Raw genomic sequence first — 26,100 nt, 5'->3', positions numbered from 1 at the left:
CCATTGCTCTCTCTCCCTCTCTATCTCTCGCACTCTCTGCACCTCTCTCTAGCTCTTTCCCTTTCTCTGTCTCTCTCTCTCCTTCTCATACTCTCTGTGTCGATTTTTTGGCTCTTTTCCTCTCTCTGTCTCTCTCTCTCTCCCTCTCATACTCTCCCTCTCACCGTCTCAGTGTGGAGATTATGGAAGATTGATCCAATTTGTTTCCGATTTTGTCTCAGGAAGTGGATCAGCACCCCTTTAATCAGCAGCCTACAACCGAAAAGGTATGGAGAACAACCCCTTTGTTTCCCATTTTGTCTCAGGTAATATTATATCTCAGATCTAAAACTCAAAACGGCACCAGATCTTTGTATGCAGTTTGGTTCCTCGCTTGAATGTCGAAATGTTTCCCTGGCAACTGCTTTAAGATCGTCCCCCTTTTGGTCACTGCATGTGCTTCTTCTTCTTCTTCACATATTAACCATGGCAGGCACAAGATCATTACTCTACAAAGGTCGAACTGAGAAATCAAGTAACTTGTTAGCAGTTTTGTTCTCTGTTTCAGATCGACATCGATCTAATTATTGTAGAGAGCCATAAGAAAACTGGCATAGAAAGAACCGTAATCAATTAAGCTCTTTTAAAAGCATGTCTATTATATTTTCATATGATATAAAAATCTTTGCTGAACTATTGAATCAGATGCAGCACAATACATTTGAATATTGGATGGATAACATAGTTTATGTATAATTCATGTATGATATTCAAATAACTAACTAGGATCTGAACACTATTCTACTCAAAAAAGTTTTTGTTGAATAGAGCCCTTAAGATGCCAATTTAATCTCTAGCAAGTAGGTGGGCATGATTGTTCCACATTGATGCTACCTATTCTTTTTTGTATTAGATTTCTGACTGGATGAGCATTGCAGTCATTATGGTTTATCCACTCAGACATGAGTTCCCCAACTCAATACTCTGTTTTCTTAACTTTATATTTCAACAACTACAACTGTGGTCCTATTTTCCCGTGTTTGTTCTTTTTGTAAAGCAAACTTAGAGACATACTTTGCTTTGGATACCCTCTTTGTTTGGAGGACTTTGATTGAAAAATGACGAGACTGTGAACAGTATGAGACTGGTGTTCTGATCAGGTTATCGATTAAATAAAAAGAAAATGCTGATCTGTGTCTGTGATCGACTAATTGAATTAAGAGTAAATTACTCCCCCCTCCCCTCGATTATGGTCTAATGACAAACCCCTCCCCTGGGTTTTGAGAAATGACTCTCCCCTCCCCTGCATTCCCAAGATTCTATCAACCGTACCCTTGCCGTTAAAAAGGGCTGTTAAGTGATGACATCACCCTAATTATATTCGTTTAAACCCCAAACTGCCCTTATATTTATAATATTCCAATAATACCCCCGCCTAATAAGAAGAGAAAACAAATAGAGAGAAAAGAGAAAGAGAAAATGTATCTCTTCTTCTTCTTGTTCGAACACATCTGTTATCTTCTTTCTCCGGCGGAAGCAGAGAACATCATCGTACAAGTTAGCGGTTAGCTCCGGCCATATTCTTTTAAATGCTATCCGGCTAAACTGAAGGTAAGCCCAATCGATAAACCCTAATTTTTATCTCTAATCCCATCGATAAACAAATTGACAAACCCTAATATTTGGGGACAACCCATTTTGCAGAAATTCAGAAGGGGTGGTGCTACATCAAATGTGATAAAAGCTCATTCAAAAGATTGATCCTACACACGGTTAGGTAAGATTTGCACCTATAGTAGTGCTTGGATCGGCAACCAACTCCCATCTCTCTCTAATTTTTATTGTTTAGATTGGAGTTATTTTCTCACTCCCATATCTCTCTGATTTATATTATATAGGTTACGGTTTTGTATTCTTTAGATCACTCTACAACATTGATTTGTTTTTTTTGTTGTTTTTGTTGTGCATCTTTTACAGGTAAATGTATCAAATGTCTAGCTCAAGTGTTAATTGCAGCAATCCTAATACACTCAAGTACAAATCCTTGAGGTGCAAATGTAATCGAAAAGCTGTGATTAGAATATCAGAGACTAATAATAATCCAAATAGGCTTTTTTACAGTTGCCCACAGATTAATGGTTGTAATTTTTTTGTTTGGTGTGATCCCATTGTTGCACCAACAACCGAGCTTGTGCCAAATCCCACCCCTGATTTACAAGAGTTGCAGGAGGAGGTGCGGGTGCTACGAGAGGAGATACGGGTTTTGCGAGAGGTGTTACGGGGGTTACAACAGGCGGTGCGAAGTGGAACAATTAGAATGGATGAAACGGAGAAGTTTGTTGCATCAATGAAGCTTGGAGTTTATTTTGTTCTAGTTTTCTTTGTTGGTGTAATTGTATCAGTTATGATTGTACAACATCATTAGCAAATGATTCTACAATCATATTTAATCAACAAGATCTTCTAATTGGCTTTTTCCTCAAGTGATCATTATAGGACTTTATATTGAACTTCTTTCTCATCATTAAACAGAGCCAAGCAGCAGAACCACTATCACATACAATTTTAGATGAATTGCTGAAACCATCACACGGTGTATTCACAACTCAACTCCACCACCTCACCGCCCCTTACAAAACCATTTATGCAAGCTTTGGACAGCATTCCCTTGTATTAGTCTATTGTACCACAACATCTGGATATTTGGACAGCAATTCCCTTGTAAATAGGCTTTTAAAAATCTGAAAATTTGGACAGCATTTCCCCTTTAAATAGGCTATCTTAAACCTGGAAATTTGGACAGCATTCCTAAATTATCCAAAAAAAAAGTCTATGCTTCCAAAAGTATTTGTCTACCATACTTCAACATCCAACATATCTAAAAAAATAATTTGTTTGGATCATCCACATCCAACTTAACATCATGTCCAAAATAAAAGTCTACCACAAAATCCAACATATCCAAAAAAAAAAAAAAAAAAAAGTTTACAATCATCCACATCCAACTTAATATCATATCCAAATAAACATAAAAATCATCAAATTACAGCCTATGATTCTAATTTCTTCACTGCCTCCCCTCCCCTCTTTGAACTTATTTCTTCTTCATTTCTCTTGCTTTCCTTTTATCTTCCTTGGCTTTCCTTTGTGCTTCAATCTTGGCCTGCATATTGTCATAAGTGATGGTAGAAGAAGCTTGAGATCTGGTCAATCTTTGAGAGGTATTGACATCACATTTGCTCCCACTTCCCTTCTTTCCCTATACAAGCATGAATTCAATATTAGAATCCTTGTAATCATCACGATAACATAAAATAAGTATGAGTACTTAGGATAAAATCTTATGATTATACCTTTACTTCCTTCCCTTTAATTGGAGCTCTTTCGCATTTCCTTGAGTTGTGGCCTACCTCCTTGCAGTTGCTACATCTGACACTTCCAAATCTTTTTCTAAACTCTCCAGATGCTCCTTCATCAGGTTCCTTCCTCCTATTGATATGTGGTCTTCCTGGTAACCTCTTCAAGGGTGGAGGCTGAACAGTACCTAGGTGATGCTCAGATTTTAACTGCTCCAAACCAGGTAATGGGTGGATTATATCCTTGTAAGCCTCCAAGTATCTTTTTACACTATAGTAATCATCACAATAGCTTTCCAATGTGTGCCTCTTGTAAAGAATACAACAGGTTGCATGCTTACAAGGTATTCCTGTACCTTCCCACGCTCTGCAACCACAAGTGTGATTTTTCAAATTAACCTCATAACTGCCATCCCTATCTGAGACTTCATACTCATCTAATCCAGCAGGACGGAGAATACACCCTCTAGATTCTTCACTGAGCAAATCCAACTTTCTCTTGATCTTTGGTGTGACTATTCCCTTAAAGGTGCAACCCAATTCATACCTTTTATGCATTGTTGACATCAATTGTTTCCTTATCTCATCAATTACAATCAGAATGGGCTTGTTCCTAAAAGGGTTAATCCACTGGTTAAATGATTCACTCATATTATTTGTTATATGGTCACTCTTGCATCTAAAATCAAATGCATGTCTAGCCCACATGTTGGGAGGATTTTTACTCAACCAATCATATGCTTCTTTGTTCTTGTCTTTCATGTCATTCATTGCTTTCTCAAAAAAGAATGAATTAGATGCCTTAGATGCTGACCAAAAAAGTCTTCTTAGTAACACACCTGGAAACCTTTTGTTGAAGTTTTGATACAGATGCCTACTGCAACATCTATGGTGATGGCCTGCAAATGTCTCATTAATGGCCTCATGTAGCCCCTACACAACATAAACAAGCAAAAATTGAGTTAATAAAGTGTATTTATTGTATAGTTTAATTTCTAAAATTCAAAACAGAAGATGGACAAAGAAAATACATACTTTTTGTTTATCAGATATAAATGTGATGGTCATATCATCCATGTAAATGTGTAGAGCGGCATATAAATTTGTTAAGAAAAACTGCCAACTTTCTCTACCTTCACTTTCAACCACACCATATGCAATGGGAAACAATCCTTTGTTTCCATCAACAGCTATAGCAGCCAGTAGAACTCCTCCATACACACCCTTGAGATGGCAACCATCAAGACCTATAAATGGTCTACAACCCCTCACAAAACCATTTATGCAAGCTTTGAAACAAAGAAACACTCTCTTAAAAATTGGAGGCTCTGTGAATACCTGCCTTTGATGAAAATTGAGTCTAAAAAGACTACCTGGATTTCTATCTCTCATCACTTCACCATAATGATTTAGTTTGCCAAATGACTCTGCATGACTACCTTCATTGGCTATACGGGCTTTCTTTTTTGCTCTGTACAATGAAACATAAGGGACTGTTACATTATACTTTTCCATAATATAAGCAGCCATTGCCTTGGTCTTCATTTCAGGATCCATCTTCAACTGATAGGCAAGTTCTTTAGCAATCCAACCAGATGTAATAGACTTATTTGTGTACTTTCTGGCACAACTATGCTCATTACAATATGACTTAATCATGTATGTGACTCCATCACTACTAGGTGAAGCATGCACTCTCCATGTACACTCCGGTGCCTTACACACAACAGTAACTCTTGCCTTTTCATTCTTCACAAACAGTCTCTCAAAACCTTGTTGAATAACATAACTGTGAAGTACATGCCTGAAATGATCAACATTATCAAAAAGCATCCCAGTCTCTAAACTTATTTTTCCATCATGAAATTTATCATTATCAAAGAAATGCCCATAATAGTCATCAGACTCAAAACCAGATAATACATCATTATCATCACATTTCTCAATGTTTTCCTCCTCAGACTTCTCCATTCCCTCATCACCCCCAAGGTCATCACATGACATGTCTTCCTCATCAAGATCCACATCCGTATCACTCTCTTCCAAACTATTCTTACCATCAGTTGAGCATTTCCATTCATCATCCATATCACTGTTACTTGACTCATGAACCACAACATGATCCTTATTAGTTGCCCTGGTCTCTGTATCAGTCTTACCACCCCTTGTGTTAATGGCATAACTACTAGCTACCTGGGTCCTTGGATCACTCATGTCACAATCTCTATTGGTGGCTTTACTGCTAGATGCCTTGGTCCTTTTAACACTCATATCACAATCTTTGTTAGTCACATCATTACTAGATGCCTTGAAAGTAGCACCACCCCTTGAAAGTAGCACCACCCCTTCTGATTCGGTACTTTACCCTACTACCAAATCCACACTGATTTTGCCGGATGCCACTACCAAAACCATACTGATTTTGTTGAATGCCACTACCAAATCCATATTGATTTTGTTGAATCCCACTACCAACCCCACATTGACTTTGCTGGATGTCACCACCAACCCCACACTGACTTTGCTGAATGTCACCTTGTTGTTCCCTTTCCATATTTGGTTGATTTTCCCGAATGATCAGTGCACCAGGGAAGCCATTGATTGTATAAGTGTAGGTCGATTGATCATCAACATTAAGATCATAAACATACAAATTAATGACATCCAATTTTTCATTCAATGTAAACAACTGATATGCACAAACATCATCAACCACTTCCAAATCCTGGTTGGTAGGGAGTATACACTTGACTTTGAATGTCACAGTATGACCTACCGAAACATGCTTGATGACTGTATTGTATATGTCACATACCATGTCCAGATAGCCATACTGGTCTGGGTCTACCAGGATAGGTGTCGAGGTGTTCATGTCATAATGATAACAGATAGTTGCCCTAATCTCCATTGCTTCAGAAATTAAATAACCCTGTAATGTTTTAACGCATGGAAAATAATAAGAAAACAGCTGAAATCATATTCTTACAATTTATGGGGAAAAAAAGAAGAAGAGAAAAAGCAAGATGGAACATGTACAATCTATAGACCACAAGTATTCCTAGCTAGACATCTATTGACCATGCATGGTGATATTATATACATTTCTATAGGAAAGCATTGTCGAGATGGCGATTCTTGGTGCGATAATTGGTGCTCGCAATTGGTGGATGGATGAACGATCGATATGGCCGCAGGATCTCAATCCTGGTTGCAGACTCTCTCTTCTTCAAAGGAGCTATTGTCATGGCCTCTGCTCCCAACCCAGCTCTACTGATCGTTGGTCGTATTTTTGTGGGTCTCGGTGTTGGTATGGCATCGATGACATCTCCATTATACATCTCAGAAGCTTCTCCTGCTAAAGTCCGAGGTGCCTTGGTTAGTACCAATGGTTTCCTTATAACAGAGGCCGTTCATCTTACCGATCAACTTAGCATTCACCAAGGTAATTAAGCCATAATCTTGTAAAGTAGTAGTAATGATCTGGTCTTGTTTCTTTTGGTTTAGTGTTAATAGACAAGACAACTTTAACTAACCCATCAGATTTGATGTTTCAGGCTCCTGGGACATGGAGGTGGATGCTTGGAGTTGCAGGGTTACCAGCTATGTTTCAATTTGCACTAATGTGGTTTCTTCCAGAGTCACCACGCTGGCTTTATAGAAAGCTTCACACTTATTTTTATTCCCAGTTATTTTCGAGTTCTTCAAATGAGACCTTTTCAAACAATTTTTATACTGTTATATATCTAGATAAGTTGAAACTTGAGCTCCAATTATCTGCAGATGATTAAGAAAACCAATTTTTTGCTTCTTGTGTATTTATAATGTTATACAGGGAAGGGAAGATGAAGCCAAAGCCTTACTCAAAAGAATCTACCCCGTGGATGAGGCTGAAATGGAGATACAAGCTCTGAAAGAGTCTATTGAGACAAAGATCAATTGCACTACTATAGGTGCAAATCTTACCTAACCGTGTGTAGGATCAATCTTTTGAATGAGCTTTTATCACATTTGATGTAGCACCACCCCTTCTGAATTTCTGCAAAATGGGTTGTCCCCAAATATTAGGGTTTGTCAATTTGTTTATCGATGGGATTAGAGATAAAAATTAGGGTTTATCGATTGGGCTTACCTTCAGTTTAGCCGGATAGCATTTAAAAGAATATGGCCGGAGCTAACCGCTAACTTGTACGATGATGTTCTCTGCTTCCGCCGGAGAAAGAAGATAACAGATGTGTTCGAACAAGAAGAAGAAGAGATACATTTTCTCTTTCTCTTTTCTCTCTATTTGTTTTCTCTTCTTATTAGGCAGGGGTATTATTGGAATATTATAAATATAAGGGCAGTTTGGGGTTTAAACGAATATAATTAGGGTGATGTCATCACTTAACAGCCCTTTTTAACGGCAAGGGTACGGTTGATAGAATCTTGGGAATGCAGGGGAGGGGAGAGTCATTTCTCAAAACCCAGGGGAGGGGTTTGTCATTAGACCATAATCGAGGGGAGGGGGGAGTAATTTACTCTTGAATTAAAAAGATATTGAAATAGAATTCTAAAAGAAGCCTGGTTCAAAATAAAAGTGGTAGTGAGTATATTGAATTGGATCCGATTGTGTTGTGTTGCAATTTTGTTGTCTGAGAAGTCTGCTGTTTGTATGGGCCGTTCTGATGCTTTCTAGAGTGATATTCCATGTTCCTTTTTGTTTATCTTCTCATATTGCAAAGTCCCTATTTTCTCTGTTTTGTCCTAACCTTACTGGAACTCCTTGTTAATCGAGTGATCATGATAGTCTCTTGGCTGGGCCTAATATTTTCTACCCCCCCTCCCTTTCCTGCCATGCTGCCTTGAGGGTCTTTTAACTCTTGACTCTCTGTTTCCAAATTTTTAGGTCTTCTTCTTTGTATTCATCAAAGGGAAGAGAGAGATGGCAGGGGAAGACAACGGTGAGTTCTATCTACGGTACTACGTAGGGCATAAAGGAAAGTTTGGACATGAGTTCTTGGAGTTCGAGTTTCGCCCCGATGGGAAGCTTCGATATGCTAACAACTCTAACTACAAGAACGACACTATGATTCGGAAGGAAGTTTTCCTCACCCCTGCTGTTCTTAAGGAATGCCGCAGAATCATTGCTGAAAGCGAGGTATGTTCTCTCTCTCTCTCTCTCTCTCTAGCTTTTCTTTCTTAGGGTTTTTTCTTTTTTTCTCTATTTAGCCCTCTATTTCTTTCCCTTTTGATTGTTCGAGTTTGTGAACTTTGATTGGGTTTGATGCTTCAGATAATGAAGGAAGATGATAACAACTGGCCAGAACCCGACCGTGTTGGGAGGCAAGAGCTTGAGATTGTGATGGGGAATGAGCACATCTCTTTCACTACTTCTAAAATTGGGTCGCTTGTCGATGTTCAGAGCAGCAAAGATCCCGAAGGGCTTCGCATCTTCTATTACCTTGTCCAAGTAACTTTTTTTTTTTCTTTTTATTGGCTTTCCTATGTTTGAGTTTTCTGCCATTTACTTTCAATTTGCAATTTTGCATTCCATGGTTCGGTTTTTAAGAATCACTCTGGCATGGTTAAATTTGTTATAGCAGAGACATAGCTACTTTGTCTGAATATGGATGCATGCATCACCCATACCCATTGCAACTCTATAGGGTACGAGGAGAACTCCACCTTCTAAACCAGCCCGTAGGAAGAACTTAACAGAGTAGGAATATCTTTCTTCCCCTTTATCCAAACTTGTTACTGTAGAACAATTATTTGAAAAACATCCTTATTTCTGCGTACATGGTTTGCTTTAAAATATGTTACATCTTAACCATTCTTTGATATTATATCTTCCAATATCTGTACTGTAACACATGTGATATGTGACCATGGGGCTTGAGTAATTACTCGGGGTATTATTCATTTCATGGTTTAGTAAAGGTCCTAAAAAACAAAAGCTACATTATCCTTTGTTTATAAAATATGAGAAAGAAAATAGGTTATATATATTTCACTACCTTTTTGTGTTCAAATTGGCTTAGGTTTTTGCATTTAATGCAGTTGCTTTCCATTCATTGAATTTAAACTCTGTGCTATTGTGTTTCAATTATGATTTTGAATGGGTGAAGATGCTCATTTGTCTTCCTCATGCTAGTGAGTTGGTTCTGAATCTTCTGATTCTCAGGTTGTAGGATCTTTAGAGTGTTTTTTTCTTTTCAAATAGATTATTAATTATGGATAAGCTGTTTTATGTGGGTGGATATGATCATAAATCTGTCCTTTGTAGATATGGCAATCTCCAAATTCCAGGAGATGGGACATGGCTATGTAAATCCGATTGATATTAATGATCTACGTATTCTTTAGCATCTTGAGAATAGTTCATCCCTCGACTTCCTTCACGAAAGTGAAAGGAGCACTAAATTTGGGGTCATTTGATGCTTTGATTATTTAATAGTCAAAGTATCTTGAGAATAGTTCATCTCTCAACTTCCTGTTAGCCTACTTACATGGGAAAGAAAATCTTACCTCTTTTTATTAGATAAAATTAAATTATACGGGTGATAAGATGGGTGAGAAATCAGGTTAATGATAATTCATATTAAGTTAACACATGTATATGGATTTAGGTGTGCTATAATGGGTGTTAGTAAAGTAACCCAAAGGAAACAGTAACAGTGTACAAGAAATTAAGGTTGAAATGGAACATCACTTGTAAGGGGAAAAATATTTAAAAGGTAAATGAGGTAGAAAAGAAACATCAGAGTAGGACCTATGTGCAAGATAGTCACAGTTGTGTTTAAATGAGTGTCTCATTTTGTCCACATGGAATGGTTGGTCCAACAAGAAATATACAATAGAGTTCTACAAATCATGCGGAAACAGAAAGAATAGCTAGAAGTACCCAAGGAAGAAGACCCAGTGCATGAAAACAATCCAAATCCTGAAGCCAAGTTGATGCAGATTTATCACCAAACTGGGTTTTTTTGCTTAGGAATAAGTCTAGGGTTGGGTTATATACATGTTGGGCCTTTGGTCCCATGGGTTTTCAATGTGATAGGTCACTTTTATGGACCTAAAGTATGGGTAATTAGGTTGCATACGGGATTAGCTTCTATACTTAGTTTATTTTAATGTTTTAGTGTTCAAATTGAACTGGTCCAAAAATGGTTTGAACCTGTGGTTCAGTTTAAGTGACTTGAGTTACCTTTCTTTTAATTAGTTTTAAAGTATATATGGGACCACACCTCTCCATGATTTTGAGAGAGGTTCTGATTTGTAATTAGAGTCGGCTTGGAGCTTTTAGACTCCTAGGCTTATTAGGACAGCAGGCCTTTTGGCCATTATGAATAATAAAAATCGTGGGGACTCTCTTCAGACCTTACTTTTGAAAATTATTCTAAGCTGCTGCTGCAACTTGTCTTCTCCATTGGAGTTTTGTCATGTGTTTAATCCAATCGACACCTTGTGGTGAAGCCCGGTTGGTTCCTTTGAAGCTTTACTTCCAAGTTTTGATTTTTATTCAAGTGTCACTATCAAGCATGCTGCTGCCAAGGAATTCCTGCTACAACAGTGAGTTTGAAGCATCCCCATCCCCAATAATTCTTCTTTTAATCCTCACACAGCCGAATCCTAAGTTTGTTCCTTTTTGTTTTCAATTTTCCCAAGGCCTAAACAACACCCAGCCGTAATCATCCATCAATCTGTCCCATATTTGGATTGAACCATCCCCTCACCTATTGGGAAACTCGATACAAACCTGATCTTCATCTGATCATCCTAAACCCTTGAATCCATCTTCTTCTTTTAAAAAACCCAAAACCCTAAACTTAACCTGCTGCCAATTCATTCCAGCACACTTCCTGATGTAGATAATCAAAACATGAAGAAGAGACCAAAACACTGTTCATGTGAACAGTGTCACAGCCCCAGATTTGACTTGGTGGGAGTATTCTTAGAAGATCGAGGAGGGAGGGGGGCAGATCAGTCTTTAATTATTAGTTACTTCAAGTCTTCAATGAAGGTATTACTTTCAATTTTTATTTACAGAATTATGACTTCAATGCTGGCTGAATCTTAGTGGGAACCACATGACAGCACTGAATTGAAGGACATCGAGTGAGGTCCACATGAAGAAGAATCCAGCTGCAGCATATTAGTTTCTATTTTAGTGAACCATAGTTACTAAAAGTTACTTTCTATTTTTATGTTACACGATATAGTTTCTATTTCTTTTGTAACTTGAGGTGCAAGTATAAGCCCTCTATATATTTTTAAGGCTTTAAGGAGCCTCCCCTTTATATAGTTGATGAATGAAATTTTGCTTGAATGCAATGAATATTCTCATGTCCAATTGGTTGTGTCTTGAAGGGCTGAAGGAGCCTGGCTGAGAGAGCCTAATCAACCTAGCCCCCCTACCTTCTAATTCTCTTCTTTCCCATTCTCTCTATCTCCAATCAAAATTCTCTTGTGCTGTTACTGTTGCTGGATTACTTCAAGTACTGGAGTTCCCTTTTGAAGGCTGCAACCATACCAACAACCAAGGCGGCTGCTGCTATTGTTGTTCTTGGACTTGGATTCCTGCTGCAACATCTGAGTTTGATATCTCTATATTCCTCTATCAAACCCTGCTGGGTTTTGAAGCACAACACCAAACCTTCATCCCCTCCATTCGATCTCCACTTCTACCCGATTCCAATGGCTGGAATCCTCCATATTCACAAACCTTCTATTTTCATTCCACCTTCATAACTTCACTTCCATCCATCAGAACCTCACCAAAAGTGCAGCATAGCATCACCACTACAAGGCCTACACTCGATCCTTCTTGGAGGCCAAGTGCAGTGCTGATTTGGCAAGCTTTCTACAAACCTTTTAATTTTGTATTGCGGCCATATCTTCCAATTCAGCCATCCAAACTGAGTGAAACTCCCAGCAGTGTTTCACCACCATACAAGCAACCTTCAATCCAAGTTTGGTTGCTTTCTCATGGCTGGTCTTTGTTACTATTTTGGTTTTGTGGGTTATTTGGGACTAGTATTCTAGTCTTACATTACTTCCAATTATTATTATTATTATTTTTTGTTGAAAAAGAGTAAATTACTTAATTAAACATTATATTTACAGCAGTGTTGATGCAAGACGTGGAAGTCTTGTGTAGTCTAGCATACCTAGCAAGGCTGTCCGCTGGTTGTATGTAAAGTCTTAATTGTTTGGAAATTATTACAGACCCAAAGGAAGAAAGGGTGTAGGATACATCAACTAAAGTAGCAAAAAGTGTCCAAGGCCAAGGGTAAGAGCTGGAATTAGTTAACCAATTGCATAGCTGCTGGGAATCCATCCAAATCGTCACTTCTTTACAGTACAGTGAAAGTGACCTTTCGATCCCTGCTTGGATTGCTCGAAGTTCTGCTTCTTCTGCTGTCCCTACAAAGCCACAATCCATAGCCGAGGCAAACAATTTATGATTATGAATAATGAAATAGCCCCACCCACCAAACGATGAAGATGTACAAAAGCTCCCATCCGTTACAATGAGGCATGCATCCATGGATCCCTGTTCCAAATAAAAGGTTAGTGGCAACTTATCCAGGGAAGGTGGAAAAGGCGATGCCGGATTTGCGAGGTCGGTAAGATCATTGAGTTGAAGATCACAGCTCCATCGGGTGATATTAGACAAGATAGTGTGTGGATTGAACTGCTTATGTTCAAAAACAATTTGATTATGATGCAGCCACAGGAAATACATGGTGATACAGATGTAGCTTAATATTCGCTGTTGCTCTTTTGGGCATTGGGTGGCAACATCAAGTAGAGTGCGAAGGCAGTCGGTAAGGGTGCTCCCTGTGATTGATTCAGTTCGGATAACTAGTGGGCTTGCTGCCCAAATTCTTTTGGTAAGAGTGCAAGACAGAAACAGGTGCCATGGGGTCTCCGAAATTTGTTGACAGAAGGGGCAAAGGGGTGAATCCAAGTTTTTCCAAAACAATTTAGTTCGAGTTGGTAGACCATCTCGAAGGAGCCTCCAGGAGAACACCTTAAACCTAGGTGGGATTTTTAGTTTCCAAAGGATATTCCACAGTGATGGCTGAGGGGTGGTAGAGATATGATTGGGTAGGGTGAGAATGGATGCAATTTTTTTGGTGGAGAGAGTACCCAATTTAGTTAAAGGGGAAAAGAGGTGATCGGGGTGGGTCTGTCGTGAGAGGGGAATAGCAAGAATGGATTTGCTAACATCTGGTGTGAAAAGCGAGGTGATGAGTTGTAAATTCCAGGATCGACCAACTAGGAGATCGGACACAGTACGAAACATAGGGTTTGGCTGAGTAACTTGGTTGAGGGATGTAAAAGAGGTTGAGGGGATCCAAGGATCATTCCAGATGTGAATCTGTGTACCATCTCCAACATGCCAACGTACCATAGACCTCAGGTTGGGTAGGACACAGCGGATACCATTCCAAGTCCAGGACCCAGGCTTTAGTTGAGCTCGGGGGTCAAGGACAGATGAGTGGGGAAAATATTTGGCCTTGAGTATCTTGGTCCATAGAGAGTGGGGTTGCGTGACAAGGCGCCAGGAAAGTTTTAGCATCAAATCTCTATTGTGGTCCCAGTGGGATTGGAGGCCAAGTCCCCTAAGCCTTTTATGCGTACAAATTGAGTTCCAGGAGATAAGGGCAGGGGCTTTATGGCCAGCAGTGTTTCCATTCCAGAAAGATGAGCTAACCGAGTCAAGCTTAGAGCAGATAGACTTTGGAAAGAGGAAGCAGGACATTTGGTATGTGGGGATAGAATGAAGGACAGATTTGATAAGAGTTAATCTGCCTGCATGAGACAGCAAGTTACATTTCCAATTGGACAATCTTGTCTTGATGCGATGAAGGGTTGGTGTAAGACATTGGACTTTAGAATGACATGGAAACAGCGGGGTTCCTAAATATTTGGAGTCCAAATGCATATCACCAATTTCAAGCAAATTACAAATAACCTTTCTTAAATGGCCAGGGGTATTTGTACTGAAGAAAATCCCACTCTTAGAAGGGTTGAGCTGTTGGGCAGAGAGGGATTCAAACAGACTAAGGATTGCTTTGAGGGTGTGGACGTCTTCCAAAGTGGCACGGCAAAATAGGAGGTTGTCATCCGCAAAGAAGAGGTGAGTAATTTCAGGTGCTGTTCTGGAGATCTTAATGCCCTTAAAAAGGTTAAGCTCTCGATAAGTGTGGAGTAAATGGGAGAGACATTCCATTGTGAGCAGAAAAAGATAGGGACTTAAGGGGCATCCCTGGCGAAGACCACAGGTGGGTTCGAAGTAGTCAAAGGAGCTAGCCTGTAATTTAATGGAAAAGGAACACTTGAGTAAAGCAGAAATGAGGAGAAGCCACTGTTGTGAGAATCCTAGAAACTGAAAAAGCTTGAGCAGAAAGCTCCACTTGACTCTATCATAAGCCTTTGACATATCCAATTTCAGGGCCAAGAAGCCCGTTTTCCCCTTTTTTTTTTTGCTTTTTTAAGAAGTGAAACAATTCATGGGCAATGATGATATTGTCCGATATCTGACGTCCTTTAATGAAAGCATATTGCGTGGGGGAAATGAAATGAGGGAGGAAGCTTTTGAGTCTGGTAGCCAAAATTTTGGTTAAAATTTTGTAAGAAACATTACATAGGTTTATGGGTCTGTAGTCCTCAACTCGCTGGGCCGATCTGTGTTTGGGAATTAGGGTGAGGAGGGTGTGGTTTATACCCACAGGTAGTCTGGCTTCCCTAAAAAAATCGTGGACAAATTGGAGGATATCAGGTTGAATGGCCTCCCAGCAGCTGTGATAAAAGCCCGCCGATAGGCCATCAAAGCCTGGGGATTTGAGAGCTCCAATGTTAAATACGGCTTGTTTAATTTCATCCAATTCAGGAAGAGATGTAAGTGAAGTAAGGTCGAATGTGGCAGGTAGTGGTTGAAACAAACACTCAACAAATGAGGAATCCAGAGGGTTAGAGGATGTCATAATGGATTTGAAGTGATTTGCAAAGTGATGGGCCAATTCTGGCGGGTTAGAGATAAACCTGCCATTATGGTCTTTCAAAACTACAATGCGGTTTATTTTAAGATTGTGTTGTGCCATGGCATGAAAAAATTTCGTGTTACGGTCCCCCTCAGAAATGTAAGTATGTCTGGACTTTTGGAGCCAAAAGATCTCCTCAGCACCTAAGATTTTACCAAGGGAGGTATAAGCATCCTGTAGGAGAGAGATGACGCCCTCAGATGGGGCTTTTGCCTCTAATGATTGGATTTGAGTGAGTAAATCAGACTTGAGATGGTCAATTCTTCCAAACACAGAAGAATTTCAATTCTTAAGTTTGAAAATAATGCCATTGAGCTTGACCATAAGGTTTGTTGAGTCGCTGCTGTCCCACTCACGAGATACAAAGTGGGTAAAATCTGGGTGGGTTAACCAAGCTTGTTGGAAGTGGAAAAGCTTCTTAAAGGAAGTGAAAGGAGGTGTGGTGTTGAGGAGTAAGGGATTATGGTCAGATCCTATAGCAGGGAGGATTTGAAGGGTTGTCGTTGGGTATTAAAACTTAACGTAACCTTCACTGATATACTCCCCTACATCAAGTTGACCTAACCCTACCATCAAACCCTAACCCTAATTTCACAATTTTCACCTATTTTTACCTAGCCGAATTACCCGGTTCATAGCAGATCCTGGTTATTGGCTTCTAGTTGTTTTCCAACCAATCTTGAACTACATTGCAAATGATGCAGATTAAACACAAAAGTGGGTTTATTTTAGTGGAAATAAGACTTGGGTTGGGTCTTATACATGCTGGGCCTTTGGTGCAATGGGTATTAATTGTATTGAGCCTCTTTAATGGGTTTACATATGGGTAAGGGCCTTTGGTCCAATGGGTCTTATACATGCTGGGCCTTCCTTGCTGTTATTTACTGCATTTTTTCCCTACCCTGCTCTGGGCAATACTGGCAGCCCCAAGGATTGGAGTTGATCTCCCTTCTTCCTTGACCTCCCATCTTGATATTTTGTGGGGTGTTCACAAACCCTTCATCAGTTAGGCAATCCACATGGATGGTGAAATTTAGTGAGAACTTCAAACCTGGTTTTGCAACTTCTGCCCTCAGGTTCAGCAATTAAATCCTATTTCCAAGTTTTGATTATTTGTGTGTTGTTCAATTGATTCCAGTATCCCCTCGAATCAGCAATACATGCCTGAAATTTGAAGTTGATTGGAGGTGTATTGAGAGAGTTCTATAATTTGAAGATGTTTATGTTCTCTGCCCTTGTTGCTATATCGTGAAGCCGACGAAGTTCTCAACATAGTTGTCACGGCGTCTAGGCGACCCAAGGTGTTGGAGAGGGTCCAAAATCAAGGCGACACCAACTAGGTGGCCAAGGCGCTTGGACGCCTAGGCAACGCCTTAACTACTATTGTTGATGATATTCTTTTTGTTATTTGCAACTTAAGCCCCACTTGCTGTTATTACAGAAACACCCATTTTTAATGTTTTGTTGCTACTTTATCCCCTCGTTATACTAACTTCCATTATTGCGCTCTTCTTGAGAACAAAAAATTCCTGCGTAGTTCCAATCCTGTTTATCTTATTCTCAAGGTCATGATTTGTTTCTATAATTACAAAATTGCCAATGCCATTGTTATTTCAGTTGTTTATTATCTGGGTGGGTCCATAGCGACCCATAATCAGGGTTATTGAACACGAGATTGCATTATTTGGTATCAAAGCTGAGAGTCCTTCATAACCCATCCATTGTGGCCAATAGTGAGGTTATTCAGCAATTTAATTCTCAAATTTCTCATAAGGAAGAAAAGGAACCAACTATTGGCCATTTTACAGAATGGGTTACTTCCTTAGAGACCTCCAACCACGGCATTGTGGTCTAGTGTTGACAACCTTAACTCCATAGTTTCTTCTCTAGTTCTCTCCGGACCATTATGGCATCCTTTGCAGGTTTCCATTGACAGTTGGGCATAATCAAATAACGGAAAGAGTCCCATCTCCCATGGCAGTCTGGGGATTCTTCCAATTCTGTCCCACACGCTTTGCCCCACACTGCACCGCCTGCCATGACCATACAAAGGTGGTTGACATGATGATCCTCTTTGTAGAGCTAACACAGAGGATGAAGTTGACATCCTCGATTTTACGGAGATAACAACTTGGAACAATACCTTGTCCGGACCCATAACTTGGAGTTTTTGTTCCCAATGGTATGGGTTGACTGAGGCCCGTAAGCTTTTATTTGTTGAAGGCTGAAGTGTATGACACGAGTCTTGTGGATCAAGTACAACAACATAATTGGACTCAAGGCATCAGGTTGATAACTACTAAAGCTGAAATGCGAGAGGCCATGAACCAGTTTCTACCTACCAACTACAAGTAGCATGCACCTCAAGTTTGCACAACTAACACATGTTGGTATGAACCGTTAATGAATGTGGTCAAATTTTATTACTTAGCCACTCAATCTGATTTTGAGTGGGATGAAGAGGATTCTTTGTCCATGAAGTGATAACTTGGACCTTACGGGTAGCCCTTCTTCTTCTTTCCTTTGTCTGTTGCTGCATTGACACATTTTCTACCTCTGAATCCACACAGCCAGAGAGGAAAATCCAATTTGCTTGGAACTCAATTCATTCATTATGCCCACAATCTGAGTTACTGCTTTATACATGGACTCTAAAGTAACAGGTTGTCTAAAAAGATCAAAACCAATTCTAATAGTTAACCAAACTCCCTTCCACAAGTAGTGTTTTAATTTGAAAACTGACACCAAAACTGATGCAGCAGCTGAAGCTCTGGGTTGGTTGGATCGATGTAATCCAACGTGGAAGCCCGGCGACACATGCAAGGGAGTCTGGTCAATTATTGAGTGTTGGGGTTATTATTGTAAATTGGCATTAATTTAAATTGTTCTTTAGTGGCTGTAGATATGTACTAGTTAGGAGTTTTAGCTTCAGACGTTAAGTGTTGAGTTACATTATTAGTTTTCATAGTTGGCAGCCGGTTGGTTTCAGTCCAGTTGGTTTTTTGAATATTGTATTCAGATTAAGAGTCCGATTAGGGATGCTTTTAAGAGTCATATTCTATCTTTTGTATATGATGTAAACCGCTACTATAAGTAGTGTTTGAATAGAAATACTGAGTGTTTTTCAAGAGTGTGCTGTTGTACTTTTCATGCATTGCATGGACTGGAAAGAACCATATCTGGCTCACAGCTTCTGGTTCCTCCTCTGATCAGTATGCATCTTCTCAGGTGTCATCTATCTTTCTCTTCAACTTAATTCTTCTTCTTCCTTACCCATTTTATACCTTGTTTTCTTGTCAAACTTCAGTCAACTTTTTTGGTTCATCTCTCTCATGAGTTATTTTTTTTTGGATGAATAAAAAATTCATTAAACAAAAGGAAAGAAGGGGGGAGGGAATTACAAGCACGAGGCTAGAACAAAGCCTTGCCTAAACAATGCAAGGGCAAATAAAAAAGGGGAAGATCCCCAACAAACTTAGCGTACTAAAGAAAGGGCAAGAACTAAAAAACACCTAAAGCCAACCTAAGCGAAGCGAACTATCCAGGATCCATTGGTTCACCATAAAGGGCATGACCTCTGATCAAGGTACTAAAACTCGGGTCTCGGTACCAACTCGGCCCTTGGAAAAACCGAGTCGAGTCGAGATCTCGCCGAGTTGGTGCATTTTTTTTTCCCGAGTCGGAGCCTCAACTCGGTGGGTTTTAGACCTAGTTTGGATTTGAAACTTGGTATTCACCCTATTTTAGGTCATTTAAACACAATGACACTATTAGATTTTGCAAACAAAGTCCAAATATGAGTTTCAATTCGGACCATAGGTTGGTAGGCGATGACATACTAAAATACCCTACTCTACACATAATTTAGTAATAGAAAGCAAGCAAAACATTCAATTGATAGCTAAACAACTTAAATAAGAATTAGAAATGTTAAAGTGATACATTAAACTATTTACAGTGTTACAACTATCATCTCATAAAATGACTTTGAATCAAGTATTCAGTCCCCGCTAGTCTCACATAGTCTTCCCATGACATAGTGTTGTTGTAATGTTGCATATAGTGCTCCACAACAAGCATATAAGAGTTCTGTCGAGTTAGGTAAGTAAATACATAGTAGATGGGTCATTTCCATGGGTCAACCCAAGATCTCGATCCAAGATCTCGCCAAGATATGTCGAGTTCTGTCGAGTTAGGTAAGTAAATACATAGTAGAAGGGTCATTTCCATGGGTCAATCGGAGATCTCGGCGAGATATTACACTTTTATGTACCGTATGCCATCTCTTCTCGATTTCTCAAAAAAAAACTCACCGAGTCAAGGCGAGTTTTAGAACTATGCCTCTGATATCCGAGCTTAGGGCTGAAATCCTCCCTGAGCAGGGCAAGGAATAGGCAATGTAGGGACGGTTCTTGGGAAAAGGAGGGGAGCTAGGGTTATGGCAGTGAAAAACTCAAAGGGAAGGAGGGGCAATAGACTGGGGCGTAGAGTGCGGGAGCCTGGTGTGTGAGTTTAGGCCCAAATGAGAGTGAGCCGGGACAGATGGGTTTGAGCAGAGGGATGGATGGGTAGAAGAAGCTGGCCCAATAAGACCAGCCGGCCCATTAAGGCCAGCTGGATCAGCCAAAGGAAAGGTGGTGGGCTGGGCCGGAGAAGGAGTGGCCAGAGGAAGAAAAGGGACCATAAGGGTCAAGGGACAAGAAAGGCTTTGACTTGCTGATGCAGGATCATCACCAAATAGGGCTTATTTCTTTAGAAATAGGCCTAGGGTTGGGTTATATACATGTTGGGCCTTTGTTTCCAAGGGTTTTTCTATGTAATAGGCCACTTTAATGAGCTTAAACTAGGGGTATATAGGTTGCATACGGGATTAGCCCAATACTTAGTTATTTTTATGTTTTTAGATTGAACCGGTTTAGTATTGGTTGTATCCAATTGGTTCAATTGGTCTAATTTAAGTGAAGTGTTCCTATTGGTCAATAAGTCCTTATATCCTATTGGCTAACATGGAATCTTCTTTTTAAATTAGTGTTTCAAGTTAGATTCTTTTATTTTAAATTTGTAATTTTATTTTGATTAGGTCCCTTCCACGATTTTAAGTGAGGAGGTAGTTAGATTGTATTAGGAGTTGGCCTTTGGCCTTTAATTATAAAAGGACAAATCGTGGGAGGCTCCCACACATTGAAATTTGAAATTAAAGACTATTTTCTGCTACTGGCCGACTGCTGCTGCTGTTCTGCTCCTTTGAATGTGCATCCTTGTGGATTTCAAGGTGGAAGGGTGGGTGGATTCCTGCGACTCCTTACGCCGTGATGGCTGGGAGGATCTCTCTCTGAAGGTGGTTTCATCCTTCATCCTTCATCCTTCAAGCTGCTGCTGGTGGAATCCCGTGGTAAGTTTGAGTTTAATTCTATTTGTCTTTATTCCTTCTTCTTCCCCCATTCCATCCCCCTTTTATTTTTCTGTTTTACTTTCATAAACCCTAGAATAGACTCAGTTCTGTCCAGATCTGTTTCCCCATCAGAAATCACTCAAACTTAGTTCATAGCCTCCCCTCACCATTAGCTATACTCGATCCAAGCTGCTGCCCCCATCCTTAGTTCAAAACCCTAAAATCCCCTCATCCCCTATAAACCTAAAACCCTAAAATTCCAGAATCAGCACTTCTAACCATCAAAACCCTCCCATATTTGGATCGAACCTTCCCCCTGCTGTTTGGTAAACTCGATCCCAAGCCCAACCCTTAGATCCCACTCAAAACCTAGTTTTGGTAATTTTCCCTAATTTCTAAAAACCTGAAACCCTAACCCCACCCTAATTCTGCAGGAGACTGATCCAGATCCCAATATTTTTATATCAAAATAACCCCCTAGACCTGCTGATCATTACCATATATCATGTTCACCCCTAACCCTAGCCTAAATCCTAAATTTGCCCTAAACAGCCCCAAATCTGCCCCAAACAGCAGACTTGACCAGAACCTGATTTTACTTGGCTCCTAGTAGGATTATCTCCTATTCTAGGACTACATTACTTGCCTGTTGGGGAAGGGGGTAATCCCCAGGCTCAAAGGGTAGGTCTGGGCGAAATCGACTGAGGAAGGGAGCTGGGAGGAGAGGCGATAAGGAGAGAGTCCCAAGACTGCAGAGTGGTTTCAGACTGATGGGGCATGGGAGGATCAACCACCTGAGAAGGCAATCTTATCGCAGGGGTCTCATTATCGAGATCGACAGCTAGGTTCTTGTACAGGACAGGATCGGTCGGGGTACTTCAGTCAGAAGGAGAAACGAGAGAGTCTGATGACAGAGCTTGAGGCTAAAGCTGTAAAATGATTTCGTCCGAGGGGCGAAACAGAGGTTTAGTTTTGCCCGGCGGACAAACCGCTAGGAGAAGCCGAAGACTGGGGAGCTCTCGACCGATGGTTTTTCCGGCGGGGTCTGGTTTTGGTTCTTCCACGGAGAGCAAACTGATCGCCGGAGAGATGCTTTGGTCTTTGGCAGGCCTGGTTGGGCCGACAAATCACTTCCAGAAACAGGGATGATGGTCATGGCAGTGGTTTCTTCAGGGGTCACAAGGGAGTGAGTACTCCCTCTGGAAAGCAGCCGATTCTGAGCAAGAGAGACTTCCACTACAGAGGTACCTTCAGTGGTGGGTTCATCCCCAGCAGCAGTGGTCATTTGTTGGCAAAGAGAGGAGGCGTGGTTGAAGGTTTTGCAGATCAGACAGTGGGGCGGAGACCAATCGTGAGCAACACTTTGCACAAAAGAGTGACCATCTTCTTCAACGACCACGGTGATGGTTGAAGGGAGAGCTTCATTTGCAGAAACTTCAACGCAAATGCGGGTGAAAGAGAGTCTATCCTTCCTACTGGTTCTGGCATCGGAATGCAGGTGGTGCCAAGTACAGATTTTATTAGTTGTTAGTTTTACTTCAAATCTGGTAGTTAAGCTTTTGTCTTTGAATCCTCTTAATTCATCGGTTACTGGTTTTATTACCTATTTAATCCTCCATCTTAGATTCCTACTCTTCTATCATTTTCTCTGCAACTAATTCATCGCATCACCCAAAAATCCATTAAATAATATTTTCTGTTAGGATTTATCTACCGACCTTCCGTGTGAAAATTCCAATTGATTTGAGCTAGTTTCACACAGCTATAGCCTTCTTTTACCCTCCATTCAGGTACCGTACAGTTCATTATTCTCTGTAATTTTCAAATTATTTTATTAACTATTGTACTTCGGTAGTGTTTTGTAAATTCTACTTTAATCCATTTCTGAAACTAGATTTAATTTTTTATTTTGTCAAGTTTTTCAATTTTCCTCCAAAATTTTCAATTCTGATCCTGGTTCTAAGTATGGTTCCAGCACGCGTGTGCTTCTAGATTTAGCTGTCGAAAGTCAATCACAACAAAAACCCTCCACTGCTGTGGTGTTCTTACAACCCATGCCAGCAGCCCAGCGTGTTCTTGACTGTCATAACAAGAGAGAGAATCTTATAGTAACTCCTAAATTACTGTTCCTCATAATCAAATTACTCTTGTAAACCAAGCTACTGCTAACTAGGATTTACGACTCGCATAGAAACCGTCCAAAAGGTTGGCGTGGGCCTGACAAGCTCGTGGAACTCGGTTAACCTGCACACTTCTTCCAACACTTGCAAATCCCATCAGTATACTCAGTGAAGTTTGGTTTTCTAAGATAACACATCCATAGCATGCCCATGACGCTGTATTGTATGTTAGCCCTATATTTGGTCTGTCTTGAAATGTTGCAGGGCGTCCTTTTTTTAAATCTAGTTTGGGTTTGAAAGTGTACTTGTAGAAAATACCCGACTTCACTTTGAAGTGTTGGAGCTGGACTAGCTCATTTCTTTCCCATATTTTGGCTTCCTGTGGGGCTGTTACTTGTGAATGATTCCACAAAATGTTATCATTGCAAAGAAGCGAGGTATTTGTTTTTTGGAAAATAATGCACCTATGTTTTTATGGAAGAGTCGCTTTATGAAGAGTCGGAAAAACTTTAAACTATTATATGTCACTGTAAAGAATTCTGACTGAAGTAATTAAACAGGTAGGGACTAGGGACTAGGCCTTTCAAAAAAATGGACCAAACCCTTTCTATGATGGCCTTAGAGCTCTGGCGTTGTAGATGTGAGATCCTGAAAAAAGATGCACCAAGAGTCCAGATGAAAAACCATGGTAGACCAGTCCTATTTTCGAAGCCTGAAAGCAACCGAGGTTGATGTAGAGCTGAAGCACTACATCTGCAAGAAGAAGAAGAACAAGAAGCTGTCCAAGTAGTATTGGTGGTAGTAGTAGTATTTCCATGGTTTATTTTAGTGTTTTTTGTTTTTTAAAATTGAACCCGCCCAACCTGGTTGAACCAGTGGTTCAATTTAATTGACTTGAGTTGCCCTTTATTTAATGTAATTTTTAGTTTTTTTGCTTTGGTCCACACCTGCCATGAATTTAGGAGGAGGTGATGTTAGTGTAAGTCAGCTAGGGGTGTTTTCACTCTTAGCCTCCTAGGCTGGTTTGGAGTACGGCTTATGGCCAGTATGAATAAAGTAATTCGGTGGGGGTGGGGGGGGGGGGTTGGTTTTCTCACCTCTGAAATCTGAATTTAAAAAAAACTGGTCAAGCTGGTCTTCAATGTTGTTCTCTCCTTTGGGAATTGCTTTATGTCTGATCAAGGCTGGTTGGATTGGTGTTTGATCCAATCGACACCTTGCAGTGTGAAGACCAGGAGGTTCTTTAAAAATCTCCTTCAAGTTGATCAAGATTCAGTTTTTATTCAAGTTTTCAACTTCCAACAAGCTGCTGCCAGGATTTCTCTCCAACAACAGTGAGTTAGAAGTTTCCCCCGTCCCCATTATTCTTATTGTAATCCAGTAATCCTCTCACATCCCAACCCTAACCATCCCCCCTTTAATTTTCACTTTTCCGACATAAAAAACCAGATCAGATCTAACCAGCCATCCACAAAACACCAAACTTTGACCACTTCACCCCCTGCCCATAAGGAGAACTTGATCTCCTTTGCTGCCCATTCCAACTATTAAAACCCTAATTCATCCCATCTCAAATCATTCCCCAAAAACCCTAAAACCTCCATACACCTAACCAATCATTAGAATCTGCCCATACTTGGACCGAGTCACTCTCTCACCCTAAGGAGAGCTTGATCCAAATCCTAGCTCAAACTGACCATCCGAAATCCTAGAATTCTCCATATTCCTCTTTTCAAAACCTAGAAAACCTAACTCTAACCTGCTGCCCCTTCAGGTTTACATACTTTTCCCTCCATCAAAACATCTCAGGACCTTCACTGATAGACTCCCATAATCCACACATCAAACCCTAACCCTAATTTCACCAAAAACACCCATTTTAGCCTAGCCGATTTAGTGTTCATAGCAGATCCTGGTTTACTGGTTTCTAGTTGGTCTCCTACCAGTCTAGAACTACATTAAAGGTTTAACTGGACCGTGATTATGACAGAGTGGGAGGACAAGATTAGAGGTCCCCTGATGAGTCTCTTCTAACAACCACCAAGGTCTGGGCTCAGAAACTGGTGGCTCTCTTCTAGTGCATATTTAGTTGGGGGATGGTGTGGGGTATAGAGGTCATCAGAATTTGGGTCCACTAGCAGCATCCTTAGGCTGGGGGTGCCCTTGAAGATTACTGAGAGAGTAACACCATCTATGGTATAAGATTGGATAGGCCTTACTGGTGCATGGCAAAATCATGATATGGCTGATATCCACAGCCAAGTAGAGGAGGGTTTGGGCAAGATTTCTTCGTTAGGTTCCTGTCTGTGGCAGGTACAGTCTCAATCATACAAGCTAAGGCTGAATATGTGTTTCAGAATATCCTTGCATTTCCTTAATCTGGTATACTTGATAGTTGATACATGGTTTCAACGGACTTGGTGTGCTCATTATCAGCATCTCCATTTGGCGTGTCTCTTTTCTCTGTGCACTTGATGTTCCTACCTATTCACTTTTTTATTTTTTGTGAGTTGACCTGTTTTTGTTTTGAGAGTGATTCGTTGGAGAACTTGTCGTATCCTGTTTTGCGTTTATTCAGATGCAATGCCATATTTCCTATCATTTTTAATATTAAATTGTATGGAGTTTATTTTTGCGACTTTCATAATACGAAGCTTTCATTGTCTGTTTTTGCAGGATCTTAAGTGCTTTGTGTTCTCTCTTATTTCTCTCCATTTTAAAATAAAGCCAATATAAGTGAGGGGCAGTGCTTTTGCTGCAATGACCCAAGATTCCTGAGGAACTAGAATTTGGTTTTGATAGGTACCAGGATAGATAGGCATCCATGTTGGTTTCTTGTCCTTTTTCCAATTTAGATGTTTCTATGTTTTTATATCCTTGTTCTTATTATTTGACTATTGAATTGTTTGGATGGTGAAGGTGGTGTGGAAGTCACTGTTACAGAATCTGTACTTTGCCCGTACTTGTACATTATTATGAAATTGAAAGTTTGGTGAAGAAGTACTTTACTGTTTGTTTTCCCTACATCTTTCTTATGTTATTTTGAGAAGCCTTTGACTGCTGCTCCTCTTTGCCAATAACCGTATGAGCATATATTCTGGGTTGGGAACAGTTGTGGCCTTGTGGGTATCTATTCCATATCTGTGGTGTTTTAGGAAACAGATCCTCTCTAACTCCAACTCCAACCCCTCTCCAACCACCTATCCAACGGCGTGAAGGAC

At 40.2% G+C, this 26,100-nt stretch overlaps 2 protein-coding genes across 2 annotated transcripts; one reads left to right on the top strand and one right to left on the bottom strand.

Annotated features, from left to right (window-relative positions):
* Positions 1 to 3,073: 3,073 nt before the first annotated feature.
* LOC122644931 lies at positions 3,074 to 5,606 on the bottom strand. Its single transcript, XM_043838293.1, has 3 exons — positions 4,371 to 5,606; positions 3,333 to 4,268; positions 3,074 to 3,238 (listed from the first exon to the last, which is right to left on the bottom strand). Exons 1-3 carry the CDS (start codon positions 5,604 to 5,606, stop codon positions 3,074 to 3,076), a joined length of 2,337 nt encoding a protein of 778 aa, XP_043694228.1.
* A 2,640-nt stretch (positions 5,607 to 8,246) lies between these two features.
* On the top strand, positions 8,247 to 25,879 carry LOC122645454 (protein mago nashi homolog). The gene is made up of 3 exons (XM_043838760.1): positions 8,247 to 8,472; positions 8,608 to 8,784; positions 25,556 to 25,879. Exons 1-3 carry the CDS (start codon positions 8,257 to 8,259, stop codon positions 25,613 to 25,615), a joined length of 453 nt encoding a protein of 150 aa, XP_043694695.1. The 5' UTR covers positions 8,247 to 8,256; the 3' UTR covers positions 25,616 to 25,879.
* The last annotated feature ends 221 nt before the right edge of the window (positions 25,880 to 26,100 follow it).

The sequence above is a fragment of the Telopea speciosissima genome, chromosome 11 (assembly GCF_018873765.1).
Source record: "Telopea speciosissima isolate NSW1024214 ecotype Mountain lineage chromosome 11, Tspe_v1, whole genome shotgun sequence".
In the NCBI taxonomy this organism is placed as follows: Eukaryota; Viridiplantae; Streptophyta; class Magnoliopsida; order Proteales; family Proteaceae; genus Telopea; species Telopea speciosissima.
The sequence above is the reverse complement of the archived record's forward strand: the minus strand, read 5'-3'. Positions and strand labels throughout refer to the sequence as shown.